Below are 18,606 nucleotides of genomic sequence, written 5' to 3' on the forward strand. Positions count from 1 at the left end.
ATGGCGCGTGGCCAGTGCCCGTCGCTTGAAGCTCCCTCGAGCCCTACGTGCCCTGCTGCGCCTTCAAGGCATGCTGGCCGCTCGAACGACAGCTCGGTGGCGGAGGGATGGCGTTCTCCCTCAAGCCCTGCGCGCCCTGCCACGGCTTCAAGTTGAGCTGTCCGCTCAGGCGACAGTTCGGAGGAGGGTTGGCGTCTTGTGCGACCGCCATACTGGTGGAGGGAGGGACGATCCACCCACCAGCATTCAAGCCACTCCCCTTCACCCTCTTATTCCTCCCTGCAGCGGCTGCGGGGGTTCGTCAGGCTCAGGGACAGAGAGTGCCACCGCTGCCTTCTCAAGGGCCACTGGAGAGCTAGCTGCAGAAATCCTTTGACCTGTCGTCACTGCCGAGATCGGACACAAGGCGAGGGGCTGCACCAGCGCTCGTTCCCCCTCCGCGAGTCCGGCTTCGGGGGCATCTACGTCTCCGTGGGCTGCTCTGCCTCAACCTCCCTTGGTGCTGCCCTCGCCGCCAGCGCCTCCCTCCACGTCGCGCCATGCCTCCCGCCCTCTCCGTGTGGGCGACCCCTCGCTGCGCCCTGAGGACGGTCACATGGTCATCGTCTCCTCCCCAGAGATGGAGGCCAATGCTGCGAGCCTCGCGTCCTTGGGGGCCTTCCTCTGGCTTGGTGGAAACCGGCCGACGGTGAACACAACGGAGATCAAGGAGGCCATCTCCATCCAGTTCGGCATCGAGCGCGTCACGGTGGTCTCCCACTTCCCCGAGGACTTCTTTTCCTTGTTCGAGCACCCTCACCACCGAGACAGGGTTACCGCATCGCCTGGGCGCTTTCGGCACGCTGGCCTCGACATCCACTCCTCAAACTGGCGGCCTGATGCTCACTCCGACGTGGTGCAGGCGAACTACCATGTCCACATGTGCATTGAGGGAATCCCGCTCAATGCTTGGAGCGATTCCGTGGCGGCGCAAGTTCTCGGGCCGGACACATTCCTGCACTATTTCGACATCGCCATGCTCCGCCGCGAAGATGCTTCCCGCCTGAAGCTTTGTGCATGGTCGGACAACCCCTCTGCCATCCCCAAAGTCCATCGCGTCACCATCGCTCCGAGGGTGCAAGCTGGTGTTGGTGGCGCCCCTTCCACGACCGTCGGCCACCGCAGGATCCGTTGCCGCGCCATCGTCCACCTGGACCAGCTATAAGACTACACGCCTGACGCCTCTGGTCAGGTGCCTCGCTGCCCCCGCACTGACCCGTTCACCTGAGTCTATGGGGTGGTCGATGGGGAAGAGAAGGCGCGGGATGACCGGGAACCGCCCCCACCCCCTCGTCGTCGAGAGGACGACGACCGCCACTGCAAGGACGGCGACCGCGACAGAGATGATCGAAGAGGACGCGACAATGACCGACAGCGCTCCTCTTCCTGGAGGGGCCTCTTTCGCAGCCGGTCTTGTGCGCCGGAGCGCAACGGGACTGATGGGCGTCAGGGGGGTCATGGTGCTGACCATGGCCGCGACGACCGCGACCGCGGACGGGATGGCAGACGGCGGGCGTGCTCCCTGGACCGTGGCTCCCGCGGCCGTTCGCCACCTCCGTCCCCGCGTACCACGTCAAGCGATGTCATCCACATCAGATCATCTTCAATCGCGGTGGACTGTCTGCGCCGGGCTGCCCCCTGCTTTGCGCCAATCCCGGTGCAGCCTTCGCTCACCATCGACTTGCCGGTGGCAACCCCAGAGCTGGAGCGCTCGCCCTCGCCCTCTATGGTGGCGGTCCTGGAACATGTTGTCTCCCCACCTTCCTCTCTGGGGATGGCCACCCATGACTCCCTTGCTCCCACGCCACCCCTGGTGGCTGAGACAGAGCTACAGTTTGGCACCGCGGGCGGCGACACGCTGGAGGATGACGTGGTGACTCCCATCTTTGTCCCAAGCAGGCCGGCTTTGCTTCCCTCGTCGCCCTTCTCCTTGCCGCCTCGGCCCCCTGCTGCAAGACTCAAGACGTTGGTCGGAGTCACCGGCTTTCAGCTGAACCGTCGCAGCCCAAGACTACATGCCAAGAACTGCAAGCTGCTCGTTGCGGCGATGGCCGAGAAGCTTCTTTGCCAATGCATGGGTATTGTTGACGAGGGAGAGCAGCTCACCGAGGCGGCCATCACCAAGTTTGTCCACATGTTTCATGGTCGTCTCCCGGACATCACCATTGCCGTGCTTAGGGCCCTTTTCAACCTTGATTGCGACCTGATGTCCGCCGTCGAGAGTGCCCTGATTGAGCACGGTGGAGAAGGTGGCCCGGAGCTGGGCTCTCAGGAGGACGTGGGCGCTTCGGCTGCGACCTGATGTGTTGCTGGATGGTGTCATGCTGCTATAGTAATTAGTGAACCATGTTAGTTGAACCATGTACCTCTGAATCATGTAGTTCTGCTCCCTCTACGCCTGTTTGCAACTGCAATCTGTTGCAGCAACCTGATGCCCTGGCGAGGCAATATGTCAACTCCTCATGTACGCCTGTTTGCTGCTTCGTGTTCCCGAAGTGGATGTTGGCCCTGGCGAGGCTGGTTATCTTGTTGTTTGTGCTACTATGTCCTGGTTCTGCCCTTGCAAGTTGCTGGCTGTACCTACATTGTTGTGTCAACGCCAAGATCAAGGATGTAGACCTAGTTTCCAAATGACAGAACACAACCTCACAATTCTGAATTGGAATGTCAGAGGTCTAAATTGCCCGAACCGTCGCTCCATCGTTCATGAAACGATTGCTGCTACTCCTTGCCACATCGATTGCTTACAAGAATCCAAGATGGAGAATGCAGACTCCCTCACTGCTGCTCACATTGGAGGTCAGAGGCTCAAAAGTTTTGCCCAACGACCGGCAGATGGTACCCGTGGTGGCATCCTTCTGCTATGGGATGAGGATGTGGTCCAGCTATCAAACGTGCATTTTGGGACCTACTACCTCTCGGCCTTCGTTACCCTGCGCTCCCAGACTGACAACTCCACCTCCTTCAAGCTGACCGCTGTCTACGGCCCTACCCGTGGCAATCTCAAGGACGCCTTCTTTGGCGAGCTTGTGTCCGAAAAGCCTCCCCCGGGCACCATGTGGCTGGTTACGGGTGACTTCAACCAAATCTATCGAGCAAGAGATAAGAATCGCGCAAATGCCAATTGCAGCCGCATTGTCCGTTTTAGAAACGCCCTGAACTCCTGTGAGTTAAAAGAGATCCATCTGCAAAACAAGAGATTCACGTGGAGCAACGGTCAAAGTGATCCTACATTAAGCAAACTTGATAGCTTCTTCTGCAATGAGGAATGGGACTTGGAGTTCGGTTTGCACATCCTGCATGCCCTTTCTTCCTCTCTGTCCGACCATTGTCCGCTCCTGCTTGCAAATGCGAATGGCCCAAAACGTTCCAAGTGCTTTCGTTTTGAGAACTTCTGGATTATTATGCCTGGGTTTCTGTCCACAGTCCAAGCGGCATGGAATGAAGACCATAACCATGTCGAGCCCTACCACGTTCTCCATCACAAGCTCAAGAAAACTAGTATCAGACTTAAATCTTGGAGCAGAACACTTTTCTCTAATGTCAAGGTCCAGCTCCATATGGCCCTGGAGGTCATCCTTCGCCTTGATATTGCGCATGAATCTAGATCCCTGAGCCCCGCCGAGCTTGATCTCCGAAAGAGGCTTAAGAGGCGTGTCGTTGGCCTGGCCGTGCTAGAGAAGGCTCAGAAACGGCAAATGTCAAGGATCACGAACATCAAAGAAGGAGACGCCAACACTAGATTCTTCCACCTTAGAGTCAATCGCAGAAGGAGAAAAAATTTCGTCCATCGCCTAAAATATAATGGTGGCTGGGTTACCGACCACGACCATAAGAAGGCCATCATTCATAGCCACTTCTCCTCTGTTATCAAGAAGGGCCCTCGGCAACAAAGGGACTTTAACTGGGAGGGCATTCTCGCCCCTGATTGTGACCTCAGTGATGTTGGATCCCCTTTCACTGAGGAGGAGGCTAGGCGTGCCGTGTTTGAGTCTCCATCTGATAAGGCTCCGGGACCTGATGGCTTTACGGGTGCTTTCTTCAAAGCATGTTGGGACATCATCAAGGTGGGTGTCATGGCTGCCATTGACCACTTCTCCAATCTGCATGCTTCAAACTTCCACTGGTTGAACTCGGCCAACATCGTGCTCATTCCGAAGAAAGATGGTGCGGAAGATATCTCTGACTTTCGGCCTATCAGTCTCATCCATGCCATGGCCAAGCTCATTGTGAAGATGATGGCATCCCGCCTCGCAGTTCACATGGATGATCTTGTTTCGCCAGCCCAAAGCGCCTTTATCAAGAAGCGAAGCATCCACGACAACTTCACCTATGTGCGCAACCTTGCCAGAAGGTTCCACCGGAGCAAGACCCCCATGTTGCTCTTCAAACTTGACATCAAGAAGGCCTTTGATTCGGTTCGATGGGACTACTTATTGGACCTCCTGCAGCACCCTGGCTTCCCTGTGCGTTTTCGAGGCTGGGTTTTGGCACTCCTCTCCTCGGCCTCCTAGCGAGTTTTCCTTAATGGCATGACTGGTGATCCTATCCGTCATGGTAAAGGCCTGCGACAAGGGGATCCGATGTCCCCTTTACTCTTTCTGCTCGCCATCGACCCCCTACACCACATCCTTGACAAGGTCACAAGGCAAGGCAAACTTCAGCCACTCCGGGCCAACACCGCCACTCTCCGTGCCTCCCTTTATGCTGATGACACTGCTGTTTTCATCAAGCCTATCAAGGAGGACGTTCACTACTTCTCTTCTGTCCTTGATGCTTTCGGGGAGGTCACGGGCCTGGTCACCAATTGCAATAAGAGTCTTGTGGCCCCCATCCGCTGTGCCGGCCTTGACCTACAGGACATCTTGCAGCACTTTCCGGCAAAGCTCACCCCTTTTCCCATTACATACCTCGGGCTGCCCCTCACGGTGTCAAGGCTCAAAGCAATACACTTCTTGCCCCTCGAAGATAAAGTTGCACGCAAACTTGCTCCTTGGATTGGGCATGTCATGGCTGCCCCTGGTAGGGTTGTCCTAGTTAAGGCGGTACTCACTTCCATCGCCATTTATAACATCACATCGCTTGTTCTACCGGTGGAGGTGCTCAAGAGGATTGATGCCTTGAGACGGGCCTTTCTATGGGCTAGCTGCGATAAGGTCACTGGAGCAAGTGCAAGATCAATTGGGAGCGGGTCTGTCGACCGAAGATTATGGGCGGCCTTGGAATTCTGAACTTGTGGAAGTTTGCCACCGCGCTTCGCCTCCGCTGGCTTTGGTTCGAGTGGTCTGCTACACCCAAACCTTGGGTTGGGCTTGGCACCCCTTGCGACGAGGCTGATAGGGACCTTTTCGCCGCGTGTACGACGGTGAAGATTGGAGATGGCTCCAAAGCTCTCTTTTGGAAGTCCCCTTGGCTTAACGGGTTGAGGCCAATGGATATTGCTCCCAAAATATTTGATATCTCCAAAAGGAAAGACTGCTCTGTACAAAAGGCCCTAAATGAAGACTTTTGGGTCACCCAGATCAACTTGACAGAAGGCATCTCTGCCGGGCATATCCAGGAGTTCGCCACTCTGTGGGAGAAGCTGGATGGGGTTATTCTTGATCACGACATGCAAGATACGATCACTTGGAAGTTCACGGACAACGGTACCTACTCCACTTCCTCAGCCTACAAGATGCAGTTCGAGGGGCATACCACCACGCCTCTGCTTAACACCGTTTGGAAGGTGTGGGCCACTCCTAAATGCAAGTTCTTTGCTTGGTTAGTCATCCACAACAGAGTTTGGACGGCGGATAGGCTACAACGGAGGGGGTGGCCAAATTGCGGCTTGTGCCCGTTCTGCAACCAGGTCCAGGAATCGGCGGCCCATCTTCTGTTCCAGTGCCGCTTTTCGATCGCCGTCTGGAACACGGTTAAGGCGAGGATTGGGCTAGTTGACCTCTCGACGCATGATTGGGCAACTATGAACAATGTCAACGACTGGTGGACTAAGCTTTCCCTTGCGCGTTCGCCATCTCGGAAGGGAATGGCCTCGCTCCTTATGTTGGTCTCCTGGGAGCTATGGAAGGAGAGGAATGCTAGGGATTTTAGAGATACTTCTACGCCTTCAATTATTATTGTGGACAAGATCCTTGATGAGGCAAGCCTATGGGTTTCTGCGGGGGGCCAAGGGTTTAGATGTGATTCTGCCTCGTGAGTAGTTTTTCTTTTTCGCCACCATGTGGCTGCTGTATTCGGACCCTGTCTCCTCTTCTTCTTAATCAATGAAATGGCAAGTCTTTTGCCTGTTTCAAATAAAAGTGTAACACAACCTACCGTAGGTACTCCTTCCGTTTTTTTAGTCTGCATATAATATTTGGTCAAAGTTGAACTTTATTAACTTTAACTAAGTTTATAAAAAATCATCAAGATTCACAATATGAAATCAATATTGTTATATGCATTATGAATTGATTTTCGTAACATAAAACACTAGTATTGTAGATATTGAATTTTTTTTTCAAAAAGTTGGTCAAACTTTACAAAGTTTGACTTTGTTCAAATCTTAAATGCTGACTAAAAAGAAACGGATGGAGTAAGTCCTACCGTCAGAGACTCTGGTGGTAGGTTGTGCTACCCTACTGCCAAAGCCAATGACAATACAAAAAAGTCAGATCTTAATTTTTTTACAAATCAAGGTCTGATTTCGCTGAACTTTTCGAAAAGCATAAAAACAGTGAAACCGGCCTATCAGCGTATTTACGAGACCATCTGGTTTTTTCTCTACGTCGACGTCGACATGGACATTCTACAGACTCCTCTAATCCTCTCCGTTTGTATAAAGAAGAACTTGTGCCTAACCCCGTCGACGTCACACATAACTCCGTCGTCGCCGTCGTTCTCGTCGGGGCCCACGTTATCCATCGAGCCAACCACCGCTTCACACCCAGGCACGCTGGAACCCTCTCCCTTGGTCCATGGTTAGCCCCATACCGCGCACCGGACCATGGTTTGCAAGCCGCCAGTGCACCAATAACAGGGTTGCCGTGCTCCCTTCGCCCATATATGCCCACGCTCCCGCTTCGCAGCTGCACTGATCTCACCCACCTCTTCCCCCCGCCAAGAGCAGCAACGAACTGCGAATTCTAGCTCTGAAGCAGCTCAAGATCGGGCTTGCTAGAAGAAGCCATTCCGAGTCTTTTCCCAACCATACAGGCTACAGGCCTACAGCAATACCATGGCGGCATCAGTAGCCTGCGCCTTCTTCTTCGAGGCCGAGCCGGTGGGCGAGCCCGGCATGCCGGCGCTAGACGCGTGCGCGCTCTGTGCCAAGCGGCTGGTGCGCGACAGCGACGTCTTCATGTACAGAGGGGACACGCCCTTCTGCAGCGAGGAGTGCCGCCACGAGCAGATGCAGCTCGACGCCGTCTCCGCCAGGCAGGCCGCCCGGAGGCTGCAGCGGTTCTCGGCGGGAGCAGAGTCCGGGCGTGCACGCCATGGGGTGTCCGTCTCGAGCTAACCAGCGAGAGTGCCAAGCGACATACAGTACGTGCCTGACAACGAAAGGTTATTATGCTTGAGCCAACCTGATCTCCGTGCACCAAGCCGCTGGTGTCCGTGGCTAGCTGATCGATCAGCGCGAGGTCGAGGAGACTTGCCTTGCTTGAAGAAGCAAGGGGCGAGCGAGTCACCGGAGTCGCTCACGGCAGGCCGGCGCTGCATGTGCTGCCGGTCAAGTGATTTGGGCATAAACGCAGCGGAAAAGGGGCTGGATTGAATCTGAAGAAAGTGAAGCAAACAACATTCCCCGCGGCTTAACTTTGAGGCGGTCATGTCTGACCCTCAGTTTTTTCTTTTCTTTCTGCGTTATTGTCACTTCTGTATAAGCTCATTTGAGATGGCACTCTCGCTCGGTACATTCTCAAGCGAATCGACATACAACATGCCTTGTGCAATCCTCTTTCTGTTCGTGAAGAATCATGCTAATGGGATTTTGCAAGTGTACACATAGTTAATTAAGACCCAGTTAGCTTGATGGAGATTTAAAAAACTAAACCATTTGGATGTTTACCGCACTATTTGAAGTTGCAAAATAGTTCAAGATTTGGGGTGTCAAATCTGGAATACTAAAACTAATCCGAGAGCTAAACTCGGTCGATAAAAACTAAACGGAATGAATATGCACACGACACTATGTGCCCGATGTGCAGCCGATAAATAATTTGCACCGTCAGATGCTTTAGGGACCAAAATACTGATGGCTGGATGGGAAACGTCGTCTGCATGTCGTCTAAAAATATCGGCTGTATAGCAGTGCTCAAAACTAAAAGGAAAAGCTTTTCCTCAACCGTCTGGAAACAAAAAACGAAGCATCGACAACGAGCCACGTGGTGCCATGGGCCTCACACACCGTTCTCTCTTTATCTCCACCTGACCGATTATATCCACATGTTGACTTTACTTTAAGCCACCGTCTAGCTTCTCGACTCCGCCCATGTCCTCCCTTCAGCAAGCCACCATGGTTCCTCCGTCACAACAAGCCATTTGTATCCAAGGAGACACGACGAGACTAAGCGGGCAACACGTCGGCTATGTTGCAAAGCTCCCAGACGTAACATGGCTCATGTTGGAAAGCTTCGAGGTCTAACATGATCCATATTGCAAACCTTGTCAACTGACCAGAGCTTCCAGGTCAACATGATCCATGTTGAAAATCTTATCAACGGGATCGGACTGAGTACAACATGAACCATGTTGTGAACCTCCGAGCACAACATGACCCATGTTGCAAATCTCGTCAGCTAGATCGAACGATTGTCTCAAGGTGAATCCAATGGCACACAACCCAACAAATCTTTTCAAAAGATCAGTCAACTGATGCTAGTATTGGACAAAAGTAAAACTGTCTTGAACAACTGAGCATCAAGAAGACAACGCCTACGGTCCACTATTGGCTCTAGCTGGGAATTCCATCTCCCTGGATGGCTGGAATTATGTGGTTTTGCGTACATGTAGGGTGGGGCTACGGAAATTGTTTTTGGTCCCTGAGGCTTTATGGCACATGTTTTTGGAAATTCAAAAAATTGGTTCTTTTTTGTAATTTTCAAAAGGATCTAACAAACACACACATATGTGTGCGCTACTTGTTTGTGGAATTTCATGACGAGGTATGTTTCGATATGAGCTACACATGAAAAATATGTACTTCTTTAGTGAAGAGTATCCATTGTAAAACTGCATGATTTTTTATGTAGCTCACATCACGATGTATTTCATAATAAGTTTTTACATACTTGTACTACATCACCAATTGCGTGTGTATTTTTTGAGATGTTTCTGAAACTTGAAAGGTCGTTTTTTTTACTATTTTGCAAATTCCAGGCTCAGTGGAGTTGGAAGAGAAAAATACACGCTCTTCTGGCTCACCCGATGTTTCTTGTTTATTTTTGAGAAAATCCCATGTTTCTTGATAGACCTAGACATTCGACACATCCGCATTTGACTTGATCTTTATGTCGGAGTATTTTCTGGAAGATCCCTAGATAGGGAACTCTAGACACACAAGTTGATCGGACAGGAAACAAGGGAGAGATTACCAAGCTTCAGGGCCTCGTGGAAGAGGTAAAACCATACTCATGCTCGTGCGTTTTTCCTGTGTATAAGGGTTACAACGACCAAGAAATTGAGCAATAACTGTATGGTTATGTATGTTGGCATCTAGCCTACCCCGACTTATATGGGTACCGAGGTCTAGGGTTACACGATCCTGGTCGGGTTGGAGGTATCGTCTAGGATGCCGGACATCTTGACTTGTACTCCAAATCTTCCGGATCCGCCTTGCTGTAAGGCCATGGACCGGGTTAGCCAGCCCATGTCATAACGTACCTAGGCCCCCCAGACCGGCCTACTCGGGTCATCTTCTGGTAAGATGAGGCACCCCTGGGCCATAATAGCGTCACCGAGCCCTTGGCCGACCTACTCGGGCCGGCTTCTGGTAAGATGAGGCACCCCTAGGCTTTAATAGTGCCACCTAATTTTTTTCTTAAGAAAAGGGTCCGCGTGTAGCCGAGTCATTTTAAACCAACATAAACAGGTCAAGTGTGAGCCAGGTCTAACTCACCCCCAAACAGATATAGCCATTTTCTTATTTGGTTATTTTCGGGAATACCATATTTGTGTCAAGCTAAACGATTTTGTAACATATTATATACGATAATCATACATTATCTACATTGAAAAGAGCTGAAACACACTTTATGTTCTAGAACAGGTGGATTATAGCTTTACTTATAAAATACAAAAACAATTGATAATGAAGAGAGGAGACATTTTTTCTCGAAAGTGAAAGAGAGATGAGATTTTTTCCTGTTCATATGGGACAAAACATTTCAGATAGATTCATATGAATAATCATAGCTTTCCTTGTAGTAGAAGCAGAACTTTATTAAACTAGCCAAGACCTTTAAATGTCACTTTGATCCACATGACTTTCAAAATGTAGGAAAAGGGAACACATATATTAGATTGAAATGTCATGTCAATCCTAATCTTACAGAAATTTAGTTTTTGTGAAAGCATAATATAATTGACGAAAATGAACTAATGATTCCACTAATTGAAGATTAGGGTATCAAACCCCTCTGTACAAAGGCAATAATTTAGGCGGGCGGTGACGGTTGCTAAACTACACAATTAAAGTAAGTATTGATTACATTATTAGGATCGAATTAATCCTTAACACTCCCCCTACTCTATACTTGACTATGAATATGCATCATCGTGGTAGAATCCTCCTAATATATGTTTACTCTTGGGAATGTTCATCTCTTCATCATTAGGACTTATTTGCATCATCTTGAGAGTCTCCTCTATAAACCCTGTGGGAAAAATATGACGAAAATTTGACACATATGTTGATAAAACTCATTTAAACCCAGTAGGAAAAATAATGAGAAGAAAACAATGCAAAATATAATGATTATTGTCTTCTTGGTAACTCAAATGAAAAAAAAACCTTTGAGCATGGAGAAAAGTCATTGGTGAGTTTGGAGAATAATAAATATGATTTTTATATATTCCTTTAGAAAACCCGATGGAGAAATCTTGAAAGTGTCGCATATGTTCTTGAAAATATATTTACCTTATTAAAAACTATTATGAGAAATTTTGACAGAAAACTCATAAGGGAAAAGACTGATATCTGATATGCCATTGAAAACTCCTTTAAAACTCAATGGGGGGAAATATAAGGAGAAATTGATATGAAATATGTGAACACTTGTATCTATATTATCTCATAATTAACCTTTTATGAGAAATCATTATGTAAACACTCATGAAGGAAGAAAGAGTATAATATATGCAACTTGATGATAGTTAATAGGTTATAAAGTAGGAGTTTACTCCCCTTAAACTTTGCAAATTTTAAGATTGTCTCATACCAATTCCACGGATATGATTATGTAATGTAAAAGTTGGTATTGACATTGTGAATAATTCATTGGATTTTCAAAGTATTTTGTTTGCAAAACCGTTTCCACTCTTTCCAATAATTATTGTGGATAAAATAACTTATGTGCAATTTGTCTATGATATTACTCTTCATACATCCCAAATGTATTTTAATGATACAAGTGATATTATCTTAACAGATAACAATATAGGCTTCAAATGAATCTTAACCACATGATATTGAGTGTGGTCAATCATTTTGCTAAGACATGCATATTTTGCAATGCTACGGATAAAACAATTATGTTAGAATGATAAGTGAAAGTAGTTTTTAAAGTCTATTTAGATGACTTTCATAAGAAGGATATTCCAGCAAATTCAGCCATTGATATGGCATTGTTGAGATCAAATAAGTAGCCAATATCATTATATCATATCACAGTCATATCATGATTTTCATGATAGTATTAATTAAGACACTTTGTGAATTTGATATTGAAGGAAATATGCCCTAGAGGCAATAATAAAGTTATTATTTATTTCCTTATATATCATGATAAAAGTTTATTATTCATGCTAGAATTGTATTAAACCGGAAACATGATACATGTGTGAATACATAGACAAACAGAGTGTCACTAGTATGTCTCTACTTGACTAGCTCGTTAATCGAAGATGGTTATGTTTCCTAACCATGAACAAAAGAGTTGTTATTTGATGAACGGGATCACATCATTAGAAGAATGATGTGATTGACATGACCCATTCCATTAGCTTAGCACCCGATCATTTAGTATGTTGTTGTTGCTTTCTTCATGACTTATACATGTTCCTATGACTATGAGATTATGCAACTCCCGTTTGCCGGAGGAACACTTTGTGTGCTACCAAACGTCACAACGTAACTGGGTGATTATAAAGGAGCTCTACAGGTGTCTCCAAAGGTACATGTTGGGTTGGCGTATTTCGAGATTAGGATTTGTCACTCCGATTGTCGGAGAGGTATCTCTGGGCCCTCTCGGTAATGCACATCACTTAAGCCTTGCAAGCATTGCAACTAATGAGTTAGTTGCGGGATGATGTATTACAGAACGAGTAAAGAGACTTGCCGGTAACGAGATTGAACTAGGTATGGGATACCGACGATCGAATCTCGGGCAAGTAACATACCGATGACAAAGGGAACAACGTATGTTGTTATGCGGTCTGACCGATAAAAGATCTTCGTAGAATATGTAGGAGCCAATATGAGCATCCAGGTTCCGCTATTGGTTATTGACCGGAGACGTGTCTCGGTCATGTCTACATTGTTCTCGAACCCGTAGGGTCCGCACGCTTAAGGTTACGATGACAGTTATATTATGAGTTTATGCATTTTGATGTACCGAAGGTTGTTCGGAGTCCCGGATGTGATCACGGACATGACGAGGAGTCTCGAAATGGTCGAGACATAAAGATTGATATATTGGAAGCCTATGTTTGGATAACAGAAGTGTTCCGGGTGAAATCGGGATTTTACCAGAGTACCGGGAGGTTACCGGAACCCCCCGGGAGGTATATGGGCCTTAGTGGGCCTTAGTGGAAGAAGAGAAGAGGCAGCCAGGGCTGGGCCGCGCGCCCCTCCACCCCTAGTCCGAATAGGACAAGGAGAGAGGGGGTCGGCGCCCCCTCCTTCTCTCTCTCTCTTTTCCCACCTCATGAATCCTATTCCAACTAGGAAAGGGGGGGAGTCCTACTCCCAGATGGAGTAGGACTCCTCCTGGCGCGCCTCTCCTGGCCGGCCGGCCCCCCTCCCTTGAACCTTTATATACGGAGGCAGGGGCACCCCCTAGAGACACAAGTTGATCCACGTGATCATATTCTTAGCCGTGTGCGGTGCCCCCTTCCACCATAGTCCTCGATAATATTGTAGCGGTGCTTAGGCGAAGCCCTACGACAGTAGTACATCAAGATCGTCACCACGCCGTCGTGCTGACGGAACTCTTCCCCGACACTTTGCTGGATCGGAGTCCGGGGATCGTCATCGAGCTGAACGTGTGCTAGAACTCGGAGGTGCCGTAGTTTCGGTGCTTGATCGGTCGGGCCGTGGAAACGTACGACTACATCAACCAAACGCTTCCATTGTCGATCTACAAGGGTGCGTAGATCACACTCTCCCCCTCTCGTTGCTATGCATCACCATGATCTTGCGTGTGCATAGGAATTTTTTTGAAATTACTACGAAACCCAACAGATATATGCGAGGACAACCCTTACATCAACCATATACCTTTGTTAAGAGTTTACACTCTGAATGAATTTATTGCAAATATAGTTTTAGGCCTGACATAGTTTGCAATTATACAAGTGCTTTGGTGTTAGTAAGATATGGAACTTTAGGTCCTAATATCACTTCATTATCACCCAAGGTTTGAATGGATTTGTATCCCTATGAGGGATAATTTGACCATAGTTGTCTTTGACTGATATAATATATCCATATTGAACTTCTCATGTATGATTTGGATATATGTAGACTCGTATGTATATGCATTCTTAGGGGAATGCTCTAGTTCTGAACTTATGTAAAATTTGCTTGAACCCAAACTTTCATGTTAAGATCATTTTGTGTATGTTTAGGTCTTGTAAAGACATGGATAATGAGGTCATCAATATGCACTGAGGTGATGTAAGAAAACCAAAGTTTGGGGTTTCTTTATAAGTACACATAAACAATAATCTTTTTTAGTAATTCTTTGAAGAAGTAACCCATTTAGTCCTAGTACCGATAATTTTCCAACCATATTGAGTCATAAAGTGACTTTTGTAATTTTACACAGTAGAAGTTACGATTTATTATTGGATTCAGAATTGTAAGCTCTTCAGGTACTTCAATATAGATTTAGGAAATGAATGGCTCATAAGAGTATGTAGTCACTACTTCCATTAACTGCATGAATAATATTATTTGCATCGCCAAAGATATTTATTATAAAAAACGTAATTCCACTCATACCAAGAGTGTATGCACCAACATGATTGATGTCAGGTCTCTGCATGAAAGCCTTTTTGCTACAAGCCTCTCCATCTCACCACCTCATTTGTTTTATTTATAAATGAGAAGTCATTTGTATTTATATGGAAAATACTTATGAGGAGTAGGCATTACTGTGGTAAGTACCATTCTTTTGTTAAGCGAGTGTTATACTTCCTTACATGCTTCCTTTTATGTGAACCATATGATTGCAAGAGGTACTCTACCATGGATTTTGGTTCAGGGCTCAAAAGGTTTTAGCAAATTTGAGAAGAAATATATGTAGAAAAATGTAGTCTTTATGTTGCATGATTCCGGTGGAATCGGTGGAATTTGCCAAAATGTATGTATTCCGTTTTAACATCTTGTGATTTCTGCGAGAATGGAGTCAAGGTGTTTCAGAGCCCCAACAAGAAAAATATTGTTCATATTTGTGTCGGGCTTTGGATGATAAGCATCCTATGAGGTGTCTTTAAATTTGATGTTGAATTCCATTTACTAGTTGAGGATCTAATTCCCTCTTGTTCCACGGAAGCTTGTGATAAATTATATCTCATGTAGTCAATCTTCTTGCCTTTATGCTCTCATTTGGGGAGAAGAGTGGTTTATTAGTTACCTTCACTCTCTCTAACATTTCACTGCATGAATTTAACATGTAGTGACACCTTTGTTATCAGTAAATTTATGTGGCCGATTTGCAGTGTGTTGCAAATAGACGATTCACTGAACTTCTAGTTCAGATACTTAAGTACGCGGACACAAGGATCGAATGTCAATGGCATTTATAATTTATTTTCTCATCATTCTTTGTGGTACTTTTCCCCCCTACGCCGTAAAATGTCCTTATTGCTGATAATAACTCCCATGTTAGGGGGTCAATATATTTATGTTTGACGGATAAATAGTCATTCCTCAGATAGATCCAAAATTTCCATTCTGTGACCGCCGCCGTTAAGGACCGACTGAGGGTCGTGACCTGGGATGCCGCCTCAACGGAGGGCGCCTCGTGCGCCAACGCAATGTGTCACTGCCGCTGGTGTTCTCTTCTTCTCTTTGTGGCATGTGCTCTCGGTAGAGACGTGCTCACAGCATGTGAAAGCGAAAAGTAATTGATGGGAATGAACTACTGATTTATTGATTGAAAATTATACCCTATGTACAAAGGCGGCAATTACATAGGTGGTAGGTAAGTCACGGTTGGCAAACTATACAACCGACTTAAGCATCGATGATTAGGATTGAATTAATCCTTTACAGTTTTTCCCATTGCTTCATAGAAAAGCAAAGGATTCTTTACAAGATGTTCGAGTCGATAAAAAAATTCAATGAAATGTATTATAATGGAATCCTTAAAAAATAACTCCAGTACTGTATGATTTACTCCTATGGATCGAATGACCAGCATAGAAAAAAAAAATCAAAGGATTGCAATTCTCCAAAAAAATTGTATGGAAATCCTTTGAGTCAAGAGACCCCAAGAAGGCCGAATGTCCAAGTGAAAAATGATGACACTGCAATTTCCAGATTATTTGAATCATTTGTTTTCTTTGGCGGTGTATCAGGTGTCCTCTAGTCATCGCCGAGTCATTGGAAATTGGGTGAGCGAGCAATGATGGGCTGAGGCTGGTAGACGTAGACGTGCAACGGAAGAGATGTGCCGTGACCCGGTTGCATACGGAGCACGTCGTATCATTGTGTCGAGTGTCGACACTCTCCGCTTCAAACAGCTTTTAGCAGACTAGCTGTAGCCCCCACCCTGCAACCAACACCAATCAGACTCTGGAGTCGTCGTCATCACAGGGAAAAGACTTCTTCAGAAAATTCCAGAGGCGAGCGTGCCACCATTGTCATGCGTCGTCACAGTCTGCCGAACGGGATTACGTGCAACTGGTTCACTGCTAAGCCAGGCACTAAACAAATTGTGCGCGCAGATCTCGACGGAGCTGCCCCCTAGGACGAAGCCTGCCCGCCTGCCCGAGATCGGCGATGCGAGATGCATCTACCCCGTGGTATGGAGGAATCTTGAGGCGTGCGACTGTTAATTACGGCCTGCAACTGCAAGGTGCACCCCTTGCTCCGGAACGTGCACGGCGGCCCCGGCGATGAGACCAGCTGGCCTGCAGCTTCTCTCGGTGCATCCTTCTCCCCAAAGTTTTCAGCGTACTAGTACTAGGAGTGGATCTCAAGTGTTGAAAAAGTGTCGTGTGTGACAAGGTGGTTCGTTTGATTGATTGAGCAGACAAGAACTTTACGCGTGCCGAGCTCCCAGTGTCTCGGCTACTGTGCACAAGGTGCGACCTGGCGAGCATGCACCTGCACAGCCCCACAGATTCCCCGATGGAGCACCCGACTGTTGAAAAAGAAGTGGCATCCAACTCTTTTCTGGTTTTATTTCTTTTCTTTTCTTTTTAATCGTGAGCATTCGCTGTCCCTTGTCATTAGCGTGGCTAAACCATGTGCGGTGTCTCCGTGCCTGTCATTTGCATTTGTTTGTTCTAGCGCTGGAACCCTAATTATCGACACCAAGACGTTGAAGTTACTCTAATCCAAAGCTAGAGTAGATTTGACGCCCTCGTTCCCGACAAGTGGCACGGCGGACGCTTGTGCGGTAACTATTGACGCCAATGCTTGCTCTTATCCACAGCGTTCTTCTGCAGGGAAAAGCGGAGCAATTGCTCGTAGTACTTCCTGTCCCGATCGATCGCCTGTTTTTCTCTAGGTCGACATGGACACTCTACAGAGACTCCTCGAGCCCTCTCCGTTCGTCGGGACCACGCCGTCGACGTCAAGCATAACTCCGCCGTTGTCGTTCTCGTCGCGGTGGCCCACGGTAAGCATCGAACCAACCACCGCAGTACACCCGAGCATGCCGGAATATACAAGTCCAACCACGGTTTCCCTTCGTCCATGGTTAGATCGACCCATACCGCGCACCGGACCATGGTTTCCCAGGCACCAATAATGGCCTTCCGGTCATCCGGTGCTCCCTCCCCCATATATACCGGCTCTCCAGCTTCGCACCGCTGCACCAAACTCACCCATCTCTTTCCCCCGCCAAGAGCAGCAACGAGCTGTGTGTTCTTGCTAGCTCTGAAGCTCAAGCGCGAGCTTGCTAGAAGAAGCATCTCTCCCCAGTCTGCCATATAGCAGTACCATGGCGGCATCGGTGGCCTGCGCCTTCTTCTTCGACGCCGAGCCGGTGGGCGAGCCCGGCATGCCGGCGCTGGACGCGTGCGCGCTCTGCGCCAAGCCGCTGGCGCGTGACAGCGACGTCTTCATGTACAGAGGGGACACGCCCTTCTGCAGCGAGGAGTGCCGCCACGAGCAGATGCACCTCGACGCCGTCTCCGCCAGGCAGGCCGCCCGGAGGGTGCAGCGGTTCTCCGCGGAGGCGGAGTGCCACCGTGGGCAGCGGCAGTCCAGGAAGGTGTCCATCGCCAGCTAGCCGCGGAAAGTCTTTGTTTGGATCGACAAGATCTGAATGAATTCTGAAGAAAACGACCTCTGTATTCTGAAGAACCATCGATGTCTCTTGGGAGGCGTCTGATGTTTCCGTCTCTCCGGGTACCAGATGCAGCCTGGCGCCGCCTACGAGAGGCAAGGCAGCCAGGCAGGGCAGCATCAGGCGGCACCAAGCATCATAGGAGACTGTAGCTTTCCCCCATGTGTCCATGGCAAGCTAATTAAGCTGCCCGGATAGGAGGAAATTCTACTTGTTCTTGATCGATCTGTGCTGTGCCGATGAAGTGTTATTTGATTAGAAATGAAAACAGAAAAGTAAACACCATGGATCTGAAGAGAGCAATCAGACTTGATTCCCAATTTGTTTATCTTCAATTTGGGTCGCATGTCTGCCCACTCTCTTATTTCTTACCCCTAAATGATTGGATCCTGTTTGGTTTTGTCCTTTTGCGTGCACACTGTGCTATAGAGCACTGTCACTGTAAACACTTCATGGCAATCGGTAAGGACTAACTCCAACCGGCAAACCTAAACGTATACTCCCTCCGGTCCTAAAAATTTGACTTTTTACTGTTTTCAAATGGACTACCATGTACGGATATATATAGACATATTTTAAAGTGCAGATTTACTCATTTTGCTACGTAAGTTGTCAATTA

General features: G+C 47.9%; 2 protein-coding genes across 2 annotated transcripts; both read left to right on the top strand.

Moving 5' to 3' along the window:
* The first annotated feature begins 7,041 nt into the window (after window positions 1-7,041).
* LOC123190391 (FCS-Like Zinc finger 2) lies at window positions 7,042-7,985 on the top strand. Its single transcript, XM_044603018.1, has one exon. It carries the CDS (start codon window positions 7,259-7,261, stop codon window positions 7,538-7,540), a length of 282 nt encoding a protein of 93 aa, XP_044458953.1. The 5' UTR covers window positions 7,042-7,258; the 3' UTR covers window positions 7,541-7,985.
* Window positions 7,986-17,408: 9,423 nt separating this feature from the next.
* On the top strand, window positions 17,409-18,387 carry LOC123190392 (FCS-Like Zinc finger 2). Its single transcript, XM_044603019.1, has one exon. The coding sequence runs from the start codon at window positions 17,640-17,642 to the stop codon at window positions 17,928-17,930; it is 291 nt and encodes a 96-aa protein (XP_044458954.1). The 5' UTR covers window positions 17,409-17,639; the 3' UTR covers window positions 17,931-18,387.
* The last annotated feature ends 219 nt before the right edge of the window (window positions 18,388-18,606 follow it).

This window comes from Triticum aestivum, chromosome 2A, assembly GCF_018294505.1.
Source record: "Triticum aestivum cultivar Chinese Spring chromosome 2A, IWGSC CS RefSeq v2.1, whole genome shotgun sequence".
NCBI classification, from domain to species: domain Eukaryota; kingdom Viridiplantae; phylum Streptophyta; class Magnoliopsida; order Poales; family Poaceae; genus Triticum; species Triticum aestivum.